Source organism: Anser anser (assembly GCF_964211835.1).
Source record: "Anser anser genome assembly, chromosome: 3".
NCBI lineage: Eukaryota > Metazoa > Chordata > Aves > Anseriformes > Anatidae > Anser > Anser anser.
Genome location: NC_139722.1, coordinates 94387704 through 94411355, shown reverse-complemented (window position 1 = coordinate 94411355; position 23652 = coordinate 94387704). Strand labels below are relative to the sequence as shown.

The following is a 23652-nucleotide window of genomic DNA, read 5'->3' as shown; positions in this document are numbered from 1 at the left end:
GGAAATGCCTATAAAGAGGACAAAAATATATTAGTAGTATCAAAACTGTATAATTACTTTGCTTAATAACTTCTGTAGGTGTTTTTTTTAAAGCAATAATATCAGCACTGATTCATTTTAGTATTTTGAACTCTCTTCCCCCCCCCCCCCCCCAAATTGTTGTAAAGTGCTCTCAAGTACTTTACAGCATATGTAACATATTTCAAGTGGATTTACTTATCAACTTTTTCTAGTGGTACCAACAGCAGTAGTATGAAATATATCTACTCCATTTACTCTTATCCATTGCACCTACTTTCTTTTTCCCTTTAATTTTTATATATGGTAAAAATTTCATTGAAGAGAGATTTTAGATGACAGGACTGTAATTTTAAACCCAATAGAAGAGGTGTAAGCAATTTGAGCTTAGCTGAAGCATAATCTTAGGTTGTCAAGAAGAAACCCATTCTCCCTATGCTAATCAATCAGTATATCAACCGACCAATCATCTCCTCAGCTTAGCATATATCCTAAGGTTTGATATATCTATTAACTGCCCATCATGCAGCTGGTCTCTGGTTGATGAGATTCCCCCTATCTTGGCATTTGGAGGTAGACAACTGAGCTATCACAGCCTCAGATAAATACTAAAGTGGAGATTTCAATCCTGCTCCTGATAGCAAAGACAATCCAGGAATATAGAACATATTTTCAGAACAGAACACACAGAGAATTACATTTTCAACAGTGTGTTATATGTGAAAATTGCATATATTTCAGATCTCTTCTTCCACCCGCCTCTCTTGCCCAGAAGTAACAGGAAATTACTCTTACATTGTGACTCAAGCTCCCCAAAAGAAAAAAAAGGACAGGAATGTGCTAAAAATTGTTGTTAACTGCTAATTACTGTAATGGTGACTTACAACTACTTTTTTTTTTTTAAGTGTTTTTCCTCATTATTATAGTGTTATTAATTTGTTGATGGAGAAATATATGAAAATAGTGTCACAACATATTTACTACTTAAGGAAAAAGTTGGAATTTCAGAAGATTATACACCTGCCTGTCTATCTTGAATGTCTGAGCTCAAATCTCATTAAGCAAAAACAGTCTAGATATAGAGTTGGCTACCTGTTCTATGAGAGTTTGACACGTATATTTAACATAGTGTTTAAAGGTCTATCTGAGCAAGAAATGCTGTAGACATTGATGACTTGCTCTATTGGCTTTGTAGTTAGCAAAAATCAGTATCTGTCTCAAACAATAAAGTGGCCTAAATTAGATATCGTTAAAGCTTGCTTCTACCTAGGGAGAATCTTAGAGTTGCCAAGGATCTGTGGTCACCATAGAGTTGGGCACACAAAGGAAAAGTCCTACGCTCAAATTGCAGTGTCAAAAGATGGGGGCCAATTTCTGTGCAGGTGTATGACTGAGCAATTGAAAACTCAATGAACATGTGCTCACTTTAATTAAGAATTTGGTCAACTTCCTTTCAAGACTTAACAATAATAAACCTAAACATGTTGTTATGAGGTTAGCTCATAGGCTTTTTACTGCCTTCATGCATTTAATTAGTTGGGTGTAGAGGTTTTCTTCGGCTTTCTTCCTTTGCTTTGTGACTCAATTCACTGGACGTTCTGAAATACATTCCTTCAACACCAAAAATGTCATAAGTCCCTAGGCTATATGTCATAGCTAAAGCACATTATTCTTGACCTAAGAGTGCTTTTATCTCAGAGTATAAAGGAATAGGTGTTTATACAGCTCTACAATGTTTTTCAGCTAAATTCTTGGAGCACCTGTACTGCCCTACTGCATACCTTGTGAAATAAGAAAGTGGTCAGTTAGGTCATAGTTTAATACATAAATGAAAAATAAATAATGAAAAGTGTCGAATCAACAGTGTTGGCTATTGAAACGTATTCAGGCAAAAACCAGCCATAAGCGAGAGCAATGTAAGTTCTCTTATGATGCCCTGTATATCTATGTTGAACCTGACCTGGAAGGATCTGTAAGGATATTTGTGTTTATTTGGCCTTTCAGAAAAACTTCATATATTTTGCCTTATTATAAATGTTAACATTTGCTTCAGCTCTTAAGTATGAATTCATATGGAACATAGATGCATGTGGGTCTATAGATAGGTGAGATGTTAGAAAGTGGTTCATCCTTGTACAGTGATCTCAAGCAAAGAGCTCTTTACCAACCAAATCCCATGTACGAGATGTTAACAAGGTTTACAGACACCTAACATAGGATGGTTATCAATAGTGTAGGCTTTGGAAAATTGCACTTAGGGCCACTTGAAGATATCCCCAGAGAAAAAAATCAAGGCTCATTGACGCTTGTGATTTAGTGATTTCTTTTAAGAATATGTGACGTGTATATATATAGTTGCCAGTATATGAAGTTCCAAGTACTGAGATATATTGTTTTGTTAGAAATGGTCTAAAGCCTTCACACTGAACCCTGCACACAGTTATTATCTCTGCTTGCACACAATTAGTAACTCCTGGCAGCACAGAGCAGATGCTTTGCTAGTGGTTTAGTAAACTATGTAGGATGGCACAGTTAAATAAAGGAGAGACATAATAAATCAGAAGCTACTAGGATCACAAAGGTATCATTTTTGTTTATTTAATTTGATGAAAATAAAAATTAAAATGAAAAACCCTCACAAATACAAGAAATCCAACATTCAGGCACCACTCCCCTCCCCCCCCCCCCCCCCCCCAATTCCACTTTAAATTATTTATATTGAGCATTCCAGAAGAATACATAGGTCAGTTACACAAACTTCCATGTTCGGTATCAAATACTTGAGAAAGGTAAGCAGTATTAGTAACCAGGGTTAATCTACAGGTTGTTGCTCTCTATAACCATGATATAACATTAAAAATTAAAAAAAAAAAAAAAGAAAAAAAAGGGAAAAAAAATTTGCTCACTTCATCTATAGACAAAAGTGAAATTTGTATATTGCAGTTAATTGACTAGATAGGGGTACAAGATTACGGTTGAGATAATGTAGATTATATTGATAAGATATTGTGAATACTGATAATAAAAACAGTTATTTAATTGAAATATCCAATTATTATTTATCTGGGCACAATTCTTTAAAATCTTCTTTTCTATATAGCTTTTTGTTTTGAAGCAAATAAATATGCATGTACTCAAAAATGGTTTCTACATATTTAAATGGTACAGTTCAAATATCATTGAATATTCTTTTTCTACACTTCCCAAAATGAGTGCTCATTCAAATCAGATATTATGAAAACCCAGTGACTAATCCTAAATTCAGGTGTACTACCACTCAGGGTAGGCAGATTGCTAGTTGATCATGCTAAGATGCTCCCTTATCCATTATTGGATCTGAAAAAGAGGAGGATTAAGAATTATCTGACTTCTCAGTTAATGTGCAAATCATCTAAAAGCTCAGCTTAGAAAGGTCTTAGAAAGCAGAACAGCACTAAAATAATAATGTCTTAAGATTTTTTAATAATATAAATGTGCCATATCACATTTTTAGTGTGAAAATAGAGTTTTATGGTTTAGATCTCAGATGTTCTTTATCTTTCTCTTCCTGTTTTCATAATTGCATATGAAAATCCTATAACTATTTCTAATTAAAATTTTCTTTATTGCAATTAGGAGTTTTCACTTGGGACAAACTCACACCACTGAAATTTAGTTAAAATCATATTTCTTTCAGGCAAGAATAGAAAACAGTTTGATAACTATCTTTAGAAATAAGCATTAATATTAATATATCTACTTTTAACAAAACATGATGGAAGGAAAAGTGTAGCTCAGGAAATACAGTTGTATTTATGCAGGTTTTTTCTGTGATACTTGTTTCTAGTATCTTTCTCTGCTCTTGGTTATTGTGAACAAACTCTTCACTGAAAATATTAAAATACTGGTTTTCTATATTTTCAAGGGAGAGGAGAGTCCAGGAACCTGAAGTCATCTCTTAGTGTTCCGTCTTTGCATTTTTAGGCTAGTTCTTTTGTTTGCTATAGCAATATTTGTTTTATCATTTTTATCATTCCAATATGTATATTTGTCTTTCAAAATCTGTGAAAAGTATTTAAAAAGAAAAGAGAAAATGCTAGTATTTCAAAACCCTATTATAATGCATTTTCAAATATGTCAGACACATCTTTGTTAAAATTAAACCAAGGATTGGTTTTGAGCGAATAGCCCTATATCCTTACAGATGCTGTGGATGGATGCATCTAAGCTGCTTATTATATTGATGGGTTTTGCTGCTCTGCAGCAAATGAAAACAGGCAGCTGCTTCCTCCATCAAAGCAAAAAGCAGCCTGAGTTTTTATTAAACGAGTGTTCATTTCTTCTATTGCCAAAATTCTTACACAAAACAAAAGAGCAGTTTTAGCACATTATTGCTTAACTAGACATGAACAACTGACAGCAAGTGATAAGCCTGTCTGCTTTTCACAACTGGTAATCATTTTTGGAATAGATGTTTTAATATAGTTGAATATAAAATTTTGTAATTTACATCTACAATGGTACATAAATTTATAGATCCCTTTTTTTGCAGGAGAATGAAGGCTATAATCACAAAAGGTTTGTTCCAATGTTGTTTAATTTTTAATAACTATTTGAAAACTAGGTAAAACACACACACACACAACACAATCAAATTCATTCATTTGAAAAAAAAAGGATGCCAAAGACAATCATACAAGTAGATTTGTACAGTTTGATGATTTTTCTTTTGGAAGAGATATGTGTACATTTACAGCTTTGACTTCTTACTGTATTTCCACATCAGTTCCACCGAGCCTCTTAAGTTTGTGCTCTAAAAGAAATTTGCAGATTGCAAACCATCATGTTTCCCTCCTAGTCATGAATAATAATGAGAATGAAAGTGAGAGATAGAGCACTGAGGCCATTTCGCCTAGGCTGAAGATCTCAGCCGGTGCTTATACATATTTTCCAATGATCTGAATATCATAAATTCTGTTTTAGATTGAAAGAGAGACAAGAGTTTCTATAAAATATACATGCATAGAGAAGAATGGTGAGATGTGTTTCTCTTTTTATCTTCTATTTTCTTCTAGTGTTCTTGTACCTATTGAAACTCACTTACAGCAATCCTGCTGTTGAAAAGTAAGCTAGGCATTCTCCCTGACACAAATTGTTCCTCTTTACTGGACTTGAAAGGTGGTTTGCCATATGCTAGAGTCAGGTGCAGTAAGGCTTAGGTGTTAGGTACCACTGCTAAGGCTATTAAATACTTTCCTTTTCTTTGTACTGTACATATTTATAGATGACGTTTCTCACTTGCGAATACATTCTGGATACATTTCAGAATGCATTCAGAGTTTCAGATTAGACAATTGGACTTTCAAAACAGGTTAGCTCTTACACTGACACTTGAAGTGGCCAAGCATCCAGAAGGAAACAGTGCTCTGTGACTGTTCTCCTTTTGAAAATCTGCTCCCAAACTGAGTTTTGACCTCTATTGGAAAATTGTTTTATAATTATGTGCACACCATATGCAAGCAATTTGATGAAGATGACCCTTCTTTTATCTGCCTGTGCTGTAGATTGGTGTAAACTTAAACATGAGGATAGAAGTTTGAAAATGGGGTTTCACTGTACTGCAGACACAATGACAAGTTTAAGTGTTGGTGTTTTTATTTTGTCCTCACTTATTAATTCACTTCATTTCTTCATATTTTTTTTTTTTACTAAAGTGACCAGATTCTTGTCATTATATTAGTATGAAAGCCATTTTCTATGGAAAGTTTTCACTCTTCTATACTTTTTTTGGCAGTTGAATACTTATGGTAATAGTGCCTTGTTATGTATGTTTGTGTTTTTTAGACTCAAAAAACCTTAGGTGGGATCTTAGGTAACCTGGACTGATGATTATCCTTTCATCTGTGTCAGGTTTTACATGCTAAGTGAATGAAAATAAATCCTTTACTTTCTGTCTATACTAAGCAATGTTTCTGATGATAAAATTACATTGATAAGGGATTTGAGGCATGGAGTTTGATGAAAGTTGAGAGCTAGATGTATTTATGAGAGCTATCCATGCATCATAACTAACTACAGCAGTACAATTAATTACAAGTAGTCTTTACTCAAGCAATTACCCAAATTAGGACAATCATGCTTTATGTTACTAACGAGGGAGATTTGGCGGACATATGATGTGCACCCACTTTTTCACTTGAATTGTACTATCCAGAACTTCATACTTTTTCTTCCACTTGGAAGTGAATTTTAATGCTCCATTAATAGAAGGGCTCATAATATTTGTTGGAGCCTTGTTTTGAAATTTTCTTGAAATTACTGTGCTGTTGAACCATGATTCACCTGCTCTCTCACTTATCCAAGACCTCCAGCAGGTGTACCATACTTCTTGCTGTGCTTGGTGGTGGTGATGCACACAAAAACTAACCAGAGTGAAATCATCAGGCTTACGTTCTCTTGTGATATAAATATGAGACATAATCAGTAGAAAATAAGTTTTCGTTCTGTAAAATCAAGGTCGTATCTGTGATACAGTGCGAGTTTCTGCTTTCCACAAACAATGTATCTTGGTCATGAAGGATAATTAATACTCTCCTTAAGGTCAGAAGACAATTCTTCATTGTTCAGTAAGATTGGTGCTACTTCTGTTGAGATGTTATTAATCTCTTTGCCCATAATGCTTTTGATTTTATTTTTTCTCCTGATTTGATGAACATTAGAGCAAATAAGGTGATTTCATGTAGTCCACAATCAGGACAATTGAGAAAGAAAGATTTTTTTGAGTATATTCAACTGGGGAAAAAGGTTGACTTTTCAAATGTAAACTGCTTTTGCACTTAAGGGTTGAGATTTACTTGAAATTTCAAGTGAATAGGAAGATGTTACATAGCTTGATAGTGCAAATAGAAGATAAACTTTGATAAAAAAGTGTTTTGAGATCAGACATCTGTACATGTGGCCATATGAAGTGCTAGGAAAAAGTGACTAAGAAAACTTGCCATTTGGCCTGGATTGGGAAGAAACTTGTTAATCTCCTAGCATAAGTGAAGCATTTGTAGGACAGCTTTATACCTTCTACTCAGAGCTTCAAGGGATAGTTCACCTGTCACCTCCAGTCGTGCCTTTGTTTGCTGTGTATAGCAGTGGCAGACAGTAGAGCAGAGTTGCACTAATCTCGTGCTATGCCAATTAAAGTAATCAGCAGCTACTGTGACTTCTTTGTACCTGTGAAGCAGTGCAGAGACCTAATGGCTCCAAAATCAAATGTCTTCATTAAAAAGACAATGTCTCAAAATTCTCAGCACTCTATCAGTGCTGAAAATTTTTAATAACATGCCATTCTTTAACAACGTTACATCAGATCTCAGTATTTGTTATTCAAATATATGGTGTCATTCTTTAAAATTTGCATTAAAAGCCACGGAGGAGAAACAGTAATTTTGTTGTTGTTTAATATTTGATCATTTATTTTCAGTATAAAATTTTCTGTTATGTCACACATAATTCACCATCTATAAAGTAGTAGTAAACTGAATAGCACAGAAAAAAAAACCAGAATTTTTGTAACTGTTAAACAGTGATGCTCCACCTGATGATTACAACAAAATATCCGTAGAAGCAGTCTACACATGATATAGTCCACGTGAGTCAAAGGTTGCTTTAAAGAACTGTTGTGCCATGCTAAAGCAGATGAACCCGATTTATGTGTTCTTAGCATTATTGTGCCATTTTTATTTTAGTGTTTTTCCTCTGTAGGAAAAGGTTGGATGTGGGGTTTTTTTTGTTTGTTTGTTTTGTTTGCTTGTTTTTTTTTGCTTAAATCATACCTCAAGGATTTTGAATGACCAAGGCCTTCTTTGAATGACTTTTATCCTTGGCCTTCCAATAATTTCATTTGGTGTGCTTAAGTAGCTTATTCTGCCTCTGTCTCGTGGGGTGGTTCCTAATGTGCAGGGGTTGGAAAGTCATGATGTCATCAAGTTTTTGTGAGGTAGACTCCATTATTGTGGTGAGATGTTATGATATGGTATTAAGTCCTATAGAAATGCCTGCATTTTGTGTCTGCATATATAATATTTCATCGCACTAATTTATTTAGGGATGATGTTTTTCTAACATTACCACCATAGTAAGTATCATGAAGCTGTCTGGAAGTAGACATCATCGGTTTTATGGCACATTTATAAATGGAATAGTAATACACTTCATGGAGCACTGGACCTCCCACTCCATCCTAATGGTAAAAGGATACCTGCTGAGACATGAAATGCTAGAAGGCATTGTTCTGTGAGCACTCTCTCCTATATCTTCAGACATGCCACATCACAGTCCTTCTTGAGGCTGTCCTTTAAATTCCAGCACAACTTAGATTTTTTGTTTCAATAAATATTCCAATGCTTTGTGGCAACTCTTCTCTGTTTTCACATTGTAGATAACAAGATGGTAAAGACTTTTAAAACCTCCAGCAAATTTTGTGAAGTATTTATTTTTGCAAACTGAAACTCTTGGTTTGCTCTGTTTCCTTTTAGAGTGAGATTTGTAGCCCTGCTGTCTAGGTCTTTTAGTATATTTATAGCCTTTTAGATACAAATGTCATTTGGAGGCCTTTTGATATTCTTTTGCCTATACATGTGTAAATAATTGACCATTGTGTGTAAGTAATTGCACATGCAAATAGGTACCCATCTGATGTTGTGTATTTATAATCAAATTCACAGTTCAAAATATGAACAATTTTATTTTGAATATCAAAGAATTGTAGTATGTTATTATTAAGATCATATTTATTATATTACATTTTCACAGGAAACTTAATACATATATACATATCTGTATATGTTTGCAGAAAATAAATTATGCTTTTAAAACTTCGCAGTAGTTGTTAACTCATAGAAATTGCTGCATTTCTGCATGAGAGCTGAGCATTTTTCAACAGAAGCAGAACTATCTTATACTTCAAAATGTAGGTCATTGTGTTGGTAAAATGTAGGTCAGAGTGCAGGGGAAGAGGACAGCATGCAAACTCCTCCACATGCATCTTTAAGCTTATCCCTGTTTTGAAGGCAAAGAGGCTTACCTACCTGTTCAAGCAAGAGAAGCTTTTCCTTTTACTAAAATTAACACAGGTATTCTTGCTGCTGGCATCTTGGCTTAGCTGTAAGCTCTGTGTGCTTCCCCACTTGAGATCTGTGCTTGTGAAAGACCTTCTGACTCCTGCTTCTTTAGCTGCCAGCCACTCGTATCATAGCAGAGGTGATACCTTCTTTCCTATGGAGAGGGGAGAAGAGTCATGTACGTCACCAGCATCTGCCTAAAGAAAAGCCTTGTCTTTCCAAAGGTGCTCTACCCATCTCTCAGCACGGAGCTATCCGATATACCTGCAGTTTCAGCTGGTATCAACATTTTAATGGTAGCAGGGGTAAGAACAGTGACCCCTCATAAAAGATTTAGCGGTACCATTCAAAGTGTCCTTTCAATAATAACCATAGAAAAGTGAGAGACATTTGGCTGTGGGTACTGAAAACTCAGATGTTGAAGGATTTTGCTGCAATTGGCAAGTGTTTTTAAAATCTACTCAGGCTAGAAGTTTGCTATAAAAGTTTCATTTTTTAGTGATTTTTTTTAAATGTGTGTGTGTGTGTAATGTGAGATGTGAAGTATTATAAATGGTATTAAATTAACCATGTCTTTAGTAAATATTAAAAAAAAAACACAACACTTTTATTGCTTGAGTATACACCAGTCACTGCAAACTGAAACATTCTTTATATCATACACAAAAATATTTAAACAGTTATTATACTTATTGCAAAATCTGTCATTTTAACATATTTCAGTGCTCAAAAGCCTTGAAATACTCAAAAGGGAGATGGAAAATCCTGTACAATTCTTAGTGTATGTTTCACTGAAGAATGGGTAATCGTGTGTGAATATTTTATTTTAACCCTTAGCAATCTGAACAAAATAGCACATTTGCAAAAACCTCATCAACCTAAATGGGAGTGAACGGGACAAATAACAGTAGTGCTTTAGTGGTTTTGTCATATGTAAGAATCATCAATCTGTTGTTTTTTATTATTATTATTGTTTTGTTTGTTCATTTGTTTTTGTTTTTACCTTTAAGATCTTTGTCATACAAAAGTTATATGCAAAGTTTTGGCCAAATCCTTTCTAGGCTTTTGCTTCACCTGCATGCAGACAACATATTCATAAATTTTCATCATTCATCACTGTGAGTAAGGGTTGTTCAGAGTACTTACTAGATGGACAGGAAGAATTACATATTTAAGGGTTACAATCAGGCTGTAAGTGATTTAAAAAAAAGACAGTTTTTCTCCCCAAATTCTGCTTCTATTAAATATGATACAACATTTTTAAAGTCTCTGGAGAAGAAACAATTATAAAAAATGGTCTAAAGATACTAAACTGCATGGAATTCAATTTACCTGTCCAGAAACATCTAAAGGATGCTCCCAAATGTCTGTTTTTAAGTTTACTGAAACCACTGAAGTGTCTACAGTTTATAATATTAAGTCAGGCTTCTGTCATATTGCTTATAATGCTATGTATGATGGGGGGAAGCTAACCCTAGTTTTGACCTGTGGGTAGACACGTACACATGTTTTTTCATTGCTAAGCAACAACAGATGGAACACACATACAACTGTAATTTTGCTGCATATGCCTTTGATTCATCCTCCCTTAACTTTGGGAACCTATCTCAAGTGCCTGAATACGAGTGTCTTTTCCCCAGGCTCCTCCAGCGATGGGGACAGATGCCTGCAGGAGGGCATTTGAGCCCTGCAGGACTGCACTGCCCTCTCCATGGGCTGCAGTGCTTCAGTTAGGTTTTTCAAGTTGGGTGGGAAACTGGTCTGATGTGGCAGTGAGTTTCATGAGTAAATGTTATTGAAGATGTAAATTTGCAAGGATGCCTCAAAATATTTGCCAAGGTTGGCAATGACAAGCATAAGTTTTATGATGGAAGTTCTTAAAGTCATGGATAATATGGAATAGGTGAAAAAAGCATGATTGCTCTGTCTGTTCCCATATGAGAACTGGAGTCTCAAATGGAAATGACAGAGAGGCAAGTATAAAACAAGAGAGAGGAGATGCTTCTTTATACAGCACAGTAAAACTGTGGTGATTTCTGCCACAGGACGTTGTATCTATAAAAGTTTGCTTAAGTCCAAAGAACAAACAGAAAATACTTTGGTGACATTAAAAAAGAATTTATGAGTTGTAGCTTGAGAAGCTGCTGAGGAGGAGAGGAGAGATGACTAGAAATTATGCTGTGTTATTGCCTTCATCATGTTCTCATCCTTAGCATGTGCCGCTGATCAGTGCTCCTTAGGGTCAGAGTGATAGCTGACCTAACAAAAGCTAAGAGGCCTCCTGAGAAAAGGAGCTAAATAAAAAGGAACAGGGAAGAAATGAAATGACTTCAGAAGTCAACAAGTGAAAAAGGAGGGGGCTCTTTTCCACTGTTAGAGACAGGCTGCAAGGCAAGGTGGACCTTGAATCTGGCCTGAAGAAGACAGATTGATGTTCATGTGGATGCTCTGATGTCAGAGGTTTTTTAGAATTAAATTATGTGTAACGCTTAAAGTCTTGACAATAGTATATATATGCATATGTGCATGCTTATGTGCATGGGTGTACCAGGATGAAATCTATGAAATATTCAGCTCCAAAGCTTAGAATCAGAAATCTGCCATTAAAAGTCATATTTGTTTCTTTATTCCATGGTATTGTGGCAAGTTTTAAAAATGAAACAGTTGGCTGAGGTCTGCAAATGATAACGCATATTCAAAAATATTTTAGACCAAAAAAAAAAATAAATCTGTTCTAAGAATGTGAATATTTTTTTTCTTATAGGTCTCTGGCCAGCTGAAGAAGTACTGGCTTACTACTGCCTAAAGCACAATGAAATATTCAGGTACAGAGTTGAACATAAAAAGATATTTTCCAATCTATTAGTTTTATTGTATCTGCATGGTAAAGATTGCTATGATTTAAACCTTCAGATTAAATTTAAAATGTTCAAGGTGAAAGCATGTTGCTCTTAACAAAGAATTCTGAGCTGCCTTTGGGTACTAATATTGCACAGCAAGCTTTCTGCTATATGTCAAAGACTTTTGATTTCCACTCAAGGCGTTTTATTTCACTTTGATTTTTGGGAAACAAAAGTGAAGCTCCAATCGATCAGTACTGATTGTGAAGGTCAGGAAAAATAAAAGACATTCTTTAAACTAACATCTGTTGCAAAAGGAAGAAAAGTATTGCCTAATAGAGTACATAATAATCCCTGCATACAGTGATGGAGGAATTTGCACCTATATTTAAGCTTTATGAAGCATATTGAGACATACTGCACTTGTATGTGTTTGTTGTGTTTTTGTTTTTTTTCCCCACATATTTTCCAAACTCATAGAAGACAGGTATCAAGCATCCAATAGGAATGCTGAAAGATAAAATCTATCCCTGCATCCTGTCTCCTCCCCCTTGAGTATACAGAGCCTTGTGCTTGGAAATCCTTGAAGTTTCATTGTCCAGGTGGATGAATGGGTCATAAGAAAAGCTGTAGCAACACTGCATTTGCAGGTATAAATTGTGTTCTGAGCAAGGCTACAGGGCTAATACCAAGTAAACCACCCTGGAGTATAAAAAATCTCTCTCTCTGTGTACATATGGTGTTGGGAGAATAAGGAAGACCAAGGAGCTTCAGTCTGTAAACTGGTGCCCCTCACACCAAACCTGAGACAATTCCTGCAGCTTGCTGACTCCTATCTGAATCCAAAGGCTTAGCACTAAAGCATGCCCTGGTCTATACAGCCTTATTTCTGCTCCAGCAGCCACATGAATGAAGCACACCCCATCAGAAGAGGCAGCTAAGGCACCTCTTTGCTGCTATATTAAATATCCCTGTAGCACTTTAGCATCCCGGCACACATAGCTGCTTATACACTCTACTTGCCTTCAGAGGCTCCTCGCAGCAAAACTCCTGGTGGTGGTCACTAAAGTGTGTTTGGGTATCCAAACCTGGTTACTCAGAGACAGTGATCAGTCAAACTTCCGTGGAGGAAATGGGCAGTTTCACCTCCTGAGTCCTCAGGATTCTGCCCTCTCAACAGCACACCCAGAGCAAAGTTTCTTATTTTAATTCTCATTGGTAAATGTCACTACAAATTGGCAACATAGGAACTTTGCATTAGAATAAGTTATTTATATATGTAAATATGCGTGTGTGTGTATATATATATATATACATACAGTCATACATATATTACATACATATAGATTTCGTTCAAAATGCACCAAAAATCCCACACTGGATACTTTCTGCGTTTATTTTGATAAATATGACAAGTGCCTCCTAAATCCTGTAACATAACTTTATGTATGTAAATAAAAAATGCATAAAGTATGGTTAGGAAAAATCAAAATTTATGTGAGGAGAAACTTAGAATCATTCTATATAAACCACAAGCTGCAGATTTCCCACAATCTATTTTTAATTCTCATTGGGTTTAGATAAAGCTTCCAAACTACCTCCAAACTACCTTCTCCCCATTTCCATTAAACAGGACAAATAGACTTTTTGTAAAGGAAATTTGCAGAGTCTTAGGAAAATAAATGTATACTATCCAGACAGTGAGCATTAGTATATTGTCATACAGCCTAGCCCAGTGGCCTCAGTGAACAAAATATCAACATCTGTATATGCACACTGAGATGGCATCTGAGATGCCCAGTGTAGGGTAAGTGGTGAAATAATACTTTCGCACAAAAGTAGGTTTAAAAACATCGGTGTTTTAGGTCAGAAGAAAAGGTGCACCAAAAAATCTGCTTAGCTGAAATTCCACTTTCTGCCTGTCAAAAATACTTCAATGGAAATGCTTCTGGCAGCTGTACCAGTTGCCATAGATTTAGCTCTAAAGCCGCTGTGCTCCTGAACTGAGGCTCTGCCTTGCCCTAAATGCTGCTTCACGTGGTTTCGGCGCTCGGTCAGCATCCCTCCCTCCTCCCCTCCCGGGGCAGGCGGTGGCTGTGGAGAACATTCTTTATGGCTCCCCCTGCAAGCCCCCATCCGGCACGCTCTCTGCACCAAATTATATTTCACTTGCACGTCTTAATAACCGCGCTCTGCGGTCTGAGCTAAAAGCAACCTTTTAGACCAGGTATTCAACCCTACGCTTGGGCTCAGCTTAGACTCTTGACACTAACTTCATTTAGTTTTCTGTGGCTTAACTGTTTGCAGTTCCCATCATTGCTCATAACAGTATTGTTTGTAGGTCACTTGCAGTTTTAAGTGCTAATTGAAGGATCGGATTTCTTCGTGGGTAATTGTTTTCTGGTATATGGTGTGTTTTAGAATTTCTCTTTTTTTTAATACCAAAAGGCTTTCAGGCATAACTATATAGAGTGATATATAAATAATATTAATTTCTCCATTTACTTCCCTAACTGTTTTTGCAAGAATGAATGTGGATTAACATTGTTATCCTTTCCTAACAATTATCTTTCGCTACTCTAGCTAGTTTAGTTCTAAAAGACAGAGCCATTGACAAGGGAAAAAAGGGAACCTTCTCAGATTTTTCAGCTCAGCGGTGGTAATGTTGCACTGAACACTAATGAGGGAACCCCCACTGATTTGCCTGCTTTGTGACTTTTCTATTTCATAATTATTTTTAAAACGCAAAACGACATGAGGTAGCCTAGTCATGTCTCTACAACTTCCTGGTAGCTCCGTTCTTACTGCAGATGGCAATTTGTTCTTGTAACATATATGTCTCTCTGACCATTTTCATCTAATTTGTATGGGTTCTACCATTTCCTTTCTCTCTTTCAGGGACCTTGCTGTGTGTGAGCTAGGGGGTGGCATGACATGCTTGGCTGGGCTCATGGTAGGTCTTTTCTCAATTCCAACCCCATTCAGAGGAAGAAACAAAAGGAAAAATGTTCCAGTGCCTCCAACTGCTGGGTCAGAGAACTGTCAACAGCCTCAGCTGCAGTCAAGCTGCAGAGTCTTGAGAGACCTTCTAGATTGACTTGCTTTCGTATCATATTGATTTTATGGTTGCCTCGATGAGCAGAAACATTTTACCTCCGTGTAGTCAATATCTCTTGTTGTGACATTCCAGGCCACGTATGGTCTGTCTTTCATTGCCATAGCTGAAGCATTTTTTTTTTCAGATTATAGTCCCATTTGCTAAGATACAGGAATAGCCTGGCGAATCACAGTTGGAGCACCATGATATAGCTGCTAATGTTTTGCCTGCATTATTACACCAACAAACATGATCCAGAGCTCTCGGTAATTAGATTCTTTTGAATTAGATTGGCCATTCAGGAGAGTCGTTCACCATTCTCTGGGTTCTGAGTCATGTATTCAGGAGATATTATGTAGCAGTGCAGTGCATTAGACAAGTTTTTATGTCTCTACAAATAAAAGCATATTGTTACACTGATTGGCATTTGACAAACCTGTCGCTCTTATACAATGTGTCGAGGTTACAGCCCAATGTGCGAGCATGTCAAAGCTCACAAAAAAATTACCCTTACAAAGCCATCTGCCTGCAATGCAAAGTTATATGAAGGGCATCAGGCAGTCAGACAGAAGCAAGCTGAAAGGCAGAGTGACAGCCTTGTATGATGGCTCTACTAGATAAACAGAAGCCCGCAAATGAAAGCCTCTCAGAATACCATCATCCGCTGTCACAATGCAATTACGGAACAGAATGATAGCAAGATAGAGGCTCCCGCAAATGGAATGATAAAAGTATTGACTGATTTGATTGAATGATTAAAATAATGCAGACATAAAATGAAAAAAGATTGAAGATTGTTACAGAGAAATAGGTGAGGAAGCATGATACTGAAGGCTTGTCACTCCTGTCTTCACTTCCACACAGACAAGCATATTTGCTCATTGTTTGCTGTGCTCTTTTTTTCAGGTTGCTATTTCTGCAGATGTCAAAGAAGTTCTGTTAACTGATGGAAATGAAAAGGCCATCAAAAGTATCCTTATTCAGATAGAAAACTGGTTTGTTGTGTTCGTTCCTTTTTACTAGCTGAGTAACAATCGATATAAAGACAGACGGCATGGGGTATATTAAGAAAAAGTCCCCACATAAGTAATTAAAAAATAGATGCAAAATATCTTGAACAGAGCTGCAGCTTCCCCCATAATAAATTTCACATTTTCTTCTTTAATTAAAAATATACATGTCGGTATAGAGCAAGTACAGTAGTAAATATTTGCCTTATGGTTGAGTGCTGAAAGATTCCTTGTGTGTAAGCTGCACGTTACAGGAGGTATAGCAGTGAATCCAATCATTAGCTCCCCTTCCCATAGTCATTTTGCAAAAGAAACTAGGTTTGTGGGTGTGGTTTCTTTCTTTCTTTCTTTCTTTCTTTCTTTCTTTCTTTCTTTCTTTCTTTCTTTCTTTTTTTTCTTTCAGATATTCACCTCTTAAAAATGCATAGTATTTGTATATTGTCATAGTGTATTTTGAAATGCGTAGTTTCATTATTGCTACAAAGTTATAACTGCCTACCAATTATCCATTTAGTGTGCTTAAACAATTATCAATTTATCATTATTTCTTTCAATGAAAGGAAGATTACAAAACTCCTCTGTCCCTTGTAAAAAGTATTTTACTATATTTCTTACATTATTTTATTAGAATAAATTGCTATTATGCCCTCCTAGTATGAACACATAGTTCAGAAAATTGAACTGTACTTTGGCTAAGTGAGAGAAGGAGTGAGCATAATTTGTGGCCACAGTAAATATCAGCACAGAACAAGAACAGATATATAGAGAGAGTATTAATAGCCCTTAGAAATTGAGAGGAAAAAAATGGAAGATATCTATTTGCTTTTGTTCTCGGTAATATTTCCATTTGCATGTTAAGCCAGCCTATTTTTTCAGGTTTTGGCCCCACCATCATCAAAATTGTTTAGATTTGAGTTTTTTTATGTACTTGAAGGCTAACATAATGAAAAAAATATGTTAAACAATGTTGTGGATTAGGAAAATGGCAATTGCTTATGACTGTTAAGTCAGGAGACATAACAGTGAAATGGTGCATTATTATGTTTGCTACTACCTCCAAACACTCAGAGGTAACACAGACAACTATAATTGCTTACACTTTCACAAGTTCATGGAAAAAAATAGCCAATCATATCTTTTAAATCTTGAAGGAAACCTAATCAAAGTTTCCTTTTTCGTGAAAATACAAGTTCTTAGCTGTGTTCCAAGGATTCCTATTTTGCTAAAATATAGCTGATTATGCTCATGGGCCGAGGAGGAAGTACTGATTATTCTGTGCATTTTATACAGCATCTCCTCTCCCTGTCTTTCTTATATGTCGTTATGAAGATAAAAAATGTAGGAGAAGAAAAGTGTTTCAAAACTAGCTTAACAAAACAAACAGATGTTTTATGAAAGCATAGTTATTTAACAAAAGGTTATTTTACCCACAGAAAGCTTCAGGTAAGCTCAGTAATCATCAAGTCTGCACATACCTTGCATAGCAGATTCCACAAACATACCTGAACTTTTTTTGTGATTTAGATGTCTTCCATGGTAAAGAAAATCAGTGAACACTATAAATATTCAGCCAGTCTTTGGAATTAAACTAAAGTGCTTTAATTTCTGAGAAAGATACGTTAATATATTCTAATTAGCACACCTTAGTTTTCCACAATATGTTGTAAAATATTTTTTATTTCTGAAAGTCTTGCAAGAAGTCTTCATCTGTATTCACTCAGTGAATCCCCTTCAGAGCAGTGATTGGTGGAAGGCTCTAACAGGAATTTATTTTTCTTTTTTAACATTTGGTGCTCTGAAGGCTCAGCATTCAAAGTGCTTTTATTGTGTTGGATTTTACAATGGGCTTAATATTAGCAGGGTGCCAAAGTGCAGCAGACTAAGAACTTTACAGTGTAGGTGGAATGTATTCTTAAAAGCACACATAATAAAATTTATGTTGCATTTTATGTGTTTCATGGACTTCAGTAGTAATTTTATGATCTGTTTAATGGTAATTTTCTTTTGCATTCTTTTGTATAGTGACCAGCTAGAACAGAAGTTTAGACTAAATTTAGGTCTGTTTCAGTCACATCAGACTCACAGAAATCAGTAAGAATTTTTAGTGTAATTGGCTTCAAGTGGCACACACTACACATGATGCATTTCTGCTAATTTTTGTTATTGCTGGTGATATTTTTTAATTGTTTAGTGTGCCAAATTAAATTACTGTGGGATAAAATACTGTTTTCTTGTCTAGATTCTGCTTTTCAGGAACAGTGAATGCTTAGTATTGTGCTTTTTATGTAGGTATTATACATTAAAATAATCTTGTTTAAAAATTACTGTTTACATCTTCCCTTTAAATTTCTTAGGAAGCTTAAATTATATGCCAGTCATACTATAATATCCAAAAATTACTTTCCAAAAAGTAAAAGTGGTTGTCAACAAAAAAGAAAAAAATCACTGTCAGAAGCCAGGAAATCACCAAGCAAGCCTGCTAATTATTCTTAATGGGCAAGATGAGCACATTAAGAAACAAATGAATACATCAGTGAAATGTAATTGAAAATCGACCTGGCAATAGTGCATTGCATCTGAGAATCTGCCTTTGTATTATCATCATCATCATAATTATTGTTGTTTTTGTTGTTGTTATCGCTATTCAGTGAGCGTAACTAACAGCCTTGCTTTGTGAAGTCTCAAGCTTTCGAGGATTTGATTTTTCTTTTAGTTTTTGACATTTTTCACATTATTCTTCATTTCATACTGGCACGTGAAGTATTGACTATGTAAGTTGTGAGTATGTTTATTAGGATATGTTATTGAAATATTACAAGCTAAAACAATTGATGAACATGTTAATTTAAAATCATTGTTGTGATTTTAACCACTTCACTGTGAAACACATAGCTATATTTTATATTAATCAGTGCTCTTATGCATGGGGTTTATGGGGATTTTTAAGTGGATATTATTCTTTAAGTTACTAATCCACTTAAAAGATTTCATTCTAATGCACTGCTTTTGCTTATCATAGACAGATTTTAATCAATTAGCAGATCATTCATGTTGCAAAATCAATGAAATAAAGATGGATGGTCTTGTTTCATTGAAAACTTTATTGTTGACTTAGTGTGTTTTATTTAACTTCCTTCATGATCATTTAAATGAAGATAGTATTAAAAAAGAAAAATGTAGATATTTACATTAAATATTGAAGATTTATGTACACAAAATTATCAGATTCACCCCTCTTTGAAATTTTGGGTGATATTCATCCAGATACAAATTTTCCAGGTTAGGCCATTTCTACAACAAATTCAACCATGGACATCAACTCCTATTTCTCTAGAACACTGGAAGCATCTATACTCAGACAGTTCCAAATCCAAGGATGCGGTTCATTTTTACTAAAAAATTGTCTCCTATTTCAGAGAGGCTGTATACCTTCTGCCTTAGCTCTGTTTCACATCATGCAATAGTGACTTGCACTGCTGTCTGAAAGCATCAATAATACAAAACACGGTTGCAGTGCACTATAATGGCCATTAAAATATAGTGTCTGGATCTTTCAACAGTCCTGGGAAATTCAGGTTAGAAAGGTCATGTTCAGCCAGAATGACTGAAGACATGGGCTTATAAATTATTTTAAAAAGCTAGTGTTAACGTGGTTGCAACAATTATTAATAGTTTTGCCCAGTTATATAATTTAAGTGCAGTGTAGCTGATTTATCAACACAGTTTCTTCTGCTTCATCATGATTTGCTCCTGGAATTATCTATGCCTTCTTTCTGCTTCACAAGTATTGGCCATGTATTACTACTTCCCAATGCATATTTTGGAAAAGATTTTAAAAGCATGTCCAAAGTACAGGGATTTGTTTAAACCACTTCTCTATCATTCCATTTCTACTCTTTGGCTTCACAAAATATCAGTTGTCTTTTCTTTCACATTGTTTGGTTAGAGGCTTTTCTAAAATAACTTATCTTAAACAGTCAACAGTGTTAGGAAGGCCCATTATGAGATTTCATCAAGGCAAATAAAAAGATACATTAGTCATTTTTTAAATTAGCCTGACATTAGTGTTCGTTTTTCTTAGAAGAGCACTTGCAAAGAAGAATTTGACATATTCTGTGCACCTAGGAACATCCTCCTCATTAGCATCAGATTTCCTATACCTTAAATAAGAATGAATGATCATTGTCATCTTTATGAAATTTGTCCCTCTATGATAATTTTTGATATCTGAGAGTGAACTGTTCAAACATGTTCACACCGGATGCCAGTTAATGTTTTCATAGTTCTTTAGTTACTTGCTACATCCTTTCTTTCCAATGGCTACCCAGAAATGATTGGTTATGAAGGTTTTCTTTCCAGGTATAGATTACTGGGCACAGCTCTCTTTGAAACTTTTCACTAACAGCCCTTACTTTGGCCTGCCTGTGTGGCTACCTAAATCTATGACCTGATCTTCCAAACTGAAAGAAGCTGAGACATGAGGCTGAGGAACAGCTACAGTGCCTGTGGTGAAGAAAAGGCATTTCTAACTTTGTACTGTCCTTTATGGCATTTCCAAACCATTCTCAAGAAAGTAAATGGACTAGAAACTCCCTTGCCTACAGGTGAAGGTGCTCCCAATGTGTGCTGGATTTCATCCAGAGAGAGCCAGGAACAAAAGTACATACCTTGTGGCAGGACTGGAACTCAAAACCATAAGCCTCTGAAACCTCAGCACTGTGATCTAGTGATACAGTTGAAACCGGCACAAATTAAACTACACGTTATGTGAGCATGCCAAGACATTTCTGTTTACCTTGGCAGTAATTCTTATATTTGTAAATAATAGTTACTTTTAAATGTATGTAAAATATGGGAAAACTTTTACAGCTTCCTCTATATCTACAGCGCCAGCAATTTTGTAAATGGAAACATTAATAAAAGAACGGTTGATAGAGTTAGGCAACAAGAGCAAGGGGCTGAGTAGATTTACAGCTGATGTACCAGAGTAGCGTTGCAAAATTTATGCTTTTGAAAAGAGTGACTATTAGCACAGTTTAAAGATGAAATAGATGCAAGATATTATGAAGGTATTAATGATGTAAAAAAGTATTTTTGATGATTTTTAATACTGCTCTAGTTTTATGGATAATTCTTAACAAATATGCTACAGATGTAAGTGACATCATCGCAAGAAACCAAACTGCAGGAATATTTAAGGCTCAGAAAGTGTCAAGCTGGTAAGATTCTACCAAAGTGTTTTATGTATTCTCACGAAATTGTTTATTTAATGTAAATGTGAAATGTAATCAAAAGTGTGAATATGTGACATTACTGACACTGACACAGGTATGTATACAGCAAGAGTATGTACCTATCATGAGTTAAGTGATGCAAGACAGAAAGTATTCAAAATATATTTGAATTGCTTTTTATCCTACCAAAGTATGATTAATCTTGGTGACATAACCTCCTTTTTAATTAATTTATTTATTTTAATGTACAGAATTTCTCTTCAAACTGTGATTCAGTGCCTGATTGAAATTAGGCTGCTTGAGAGTCAATATTACCCATTTTACTGAATACGAGGCTTGAAACAAATGTACGTAAATAACTGGCAGGTTTTATTTCTAAATTTCTCTGAGAATTCAGGGTGGCAATGGACATCACTTGTTCCTGGGGCAGATGTTGTTGGAGCCTTCATAAGAGGCTTTTGGGCATCCTGTGTGCATAATCAGTATCATGTGTTGCTTGTGCGAGGGTAAATTGGGAGTGTGGGAACCAGGCACAGTGCTGGGCCCCTTCTCTGCTCTAACTTTGTCCTAAAGTGTGGGGCACATACAGTGTTTTTCTCGAAGTGCACCAGAGCATTGTCTCCAAGTTAGCCCAAAGGCGTGCTTTGGAGGGTGAGCACTGTAGAAGTCCAGAGACTTTGGTTTCGGATAATCTCCAAAGCCCTTCCTGTGACACCCTGTAATTGATGCTACTGAAGTTAGCTATTTAAGTATTAATTTTATTGGTCTCCAAGTGTGATACAGACTGGAAACTGCAAAGAATGTGAAATGGGTTAATCTTTTGTAGTATTTAAAAAGTAAATTGTACAGCTCTTCATATTTATGGCATATGGTTATGAATACGAATGTGCTCAGAGGTGGCTACCGAAGATGAAATAGTGCATTCTTACATGTGTCTAAATCTCCTTCTCCTTCTCCTTCTCCTTCTCCTTCTCCTCCGCCTCCTCCTCCTCCTCCTCCTCCTCCTCCTCCTCCTCCTTCTCCTCTTCTCCTTACTTTTTTTTTTTTTTTAAATGATTCTCATTCCAGAAGAACGGCTCTCAGTCCTTCTCAGAGAGACAAAAATAAAAGTGAAAAAGGGCTAAAACCGTCAGAATAAGCTAATTAACATAGAGGGCTAAAACAATACAATTTCAATGGCTATCATTCACATCATTTATTCTATGCTTATGTATCCATAGTGTATAAAGAAGTTCTTTTAAGCAAGCACCTAGGAAAATTCTGCCTTCATTAGGGCATATGTACATATAACTTAGAGAGAGATCTGTGCATCCTGATACTTGCCTGCCAAGTAGACAAGGGCCACATGAGCCCCAGGATAAGTCTTTTAGGTCCTGTGTGCTGAACACTTCTTGTGAGCAACCTCAGATCTGTGCAGTGCATCCATCTAGAAGCTTAAATTTTGTAGATTTCCAATTGCCCTCTACTTTGTATAAGATTTCAGATTTCATCCCTTGTCAAGACTTCAAACCTGGTCTTTTAGATATCAATCAAAAGCACATTTTCTACCCTGTCCTCATTTACATTTATCTAATGCTTAAGGTCATTTGTGATCATTTGAGTGTATTTCAGCATATGGAATCAGTGAATAATAGATTTTGGCTTCATGCTGTGAAGAAAGATTGTGTTTTTACAAGACATGATGTTGTTTACTGGGTGTTAATAATCACTAATTAATAAACATATCTAGACTTCATAAAATATTGCATTTTAAGGAGTAAAAATGTCAAGTGTTTAACTTATTGAATGCAATAGCATTTGGGTCTTATTTGCATTAAAAATAATTAAATTACAAAATAAAGTGAAATACTGTATTGAAGCCTAAGGTTCTCATAATAAAAACTTAGTTTGATTTTTAGTTCTACATTCTTAAGGCTTTTGCAGGTTTATTGTAGCATTGTAGATTTTTATAAAATGTGTTGTTATGACCGTAATCAGGTTGCATTTCTTTATGTTATGCACATTAATAGTTGATATCTCATGTAAAAATTAAGGTTTTGCTTAGGTTAGCTATTTGTTAAGTGCTAATAGATGGATCAGTCCTTCAGATTCAGTAATGATGTGATGAAGACAGTAACAAAGTTATCTGATCGCTTCTAAAGGCCTTGTAAAAAGTTAAAAGGCTGATGTAATATCTGAAATATTACTGTAACCCTGATTCATTTTACCTACAACCCAAAACCTGGGGTTTGCATAAAAAAATGTGATGTTTCATAGGGAAGAATGCAACAACGGCTTGCAGTGATATTAGGTGACTCTTTTTTACATTGATCAGAGCTTGCAGACAAATTAACATAATGATTTACTTAAGTGACATACTGT

The 23652-nt window shown here is 35.5% G+C and overlaps 1 protein-coding gene across 3 annotated transcripts in view; it reads left to right on the top strand.

The window, feature by feature from the left end:
* CAMKMT (calmodulin-lysine N-methyltransferase) overlaps positions 1-23652 on the top strand; it is a 220595-nt gene that overhangs the window by 163386 nt on the left and 33557 nt on the right. For all 3 annotated transcript variants that reach the window (XR_014581536.1, XM_083828822.1, XM_083828823.1), the window contains exons 4-7: positions 11875-11935; positions 14849-14903; positions 15954-16017; positions 21210-21276. Coding sequence is in view for 2 of the 3 variants with exons in the window: in XM_083828822.1 (XP_083684948.1) it covers positions 11875-11935; positions 14849-14903; positions 15954-16017; positions 21210-21276 (247 nt within the window). In the remaining variant the exon portion in view is untranslated. The remainder of the gene's footprint in view (positions 1-11874; positions 11936-14848; positions 14904-15953; positions 16018-21209; positions 21277-23652) is intronic.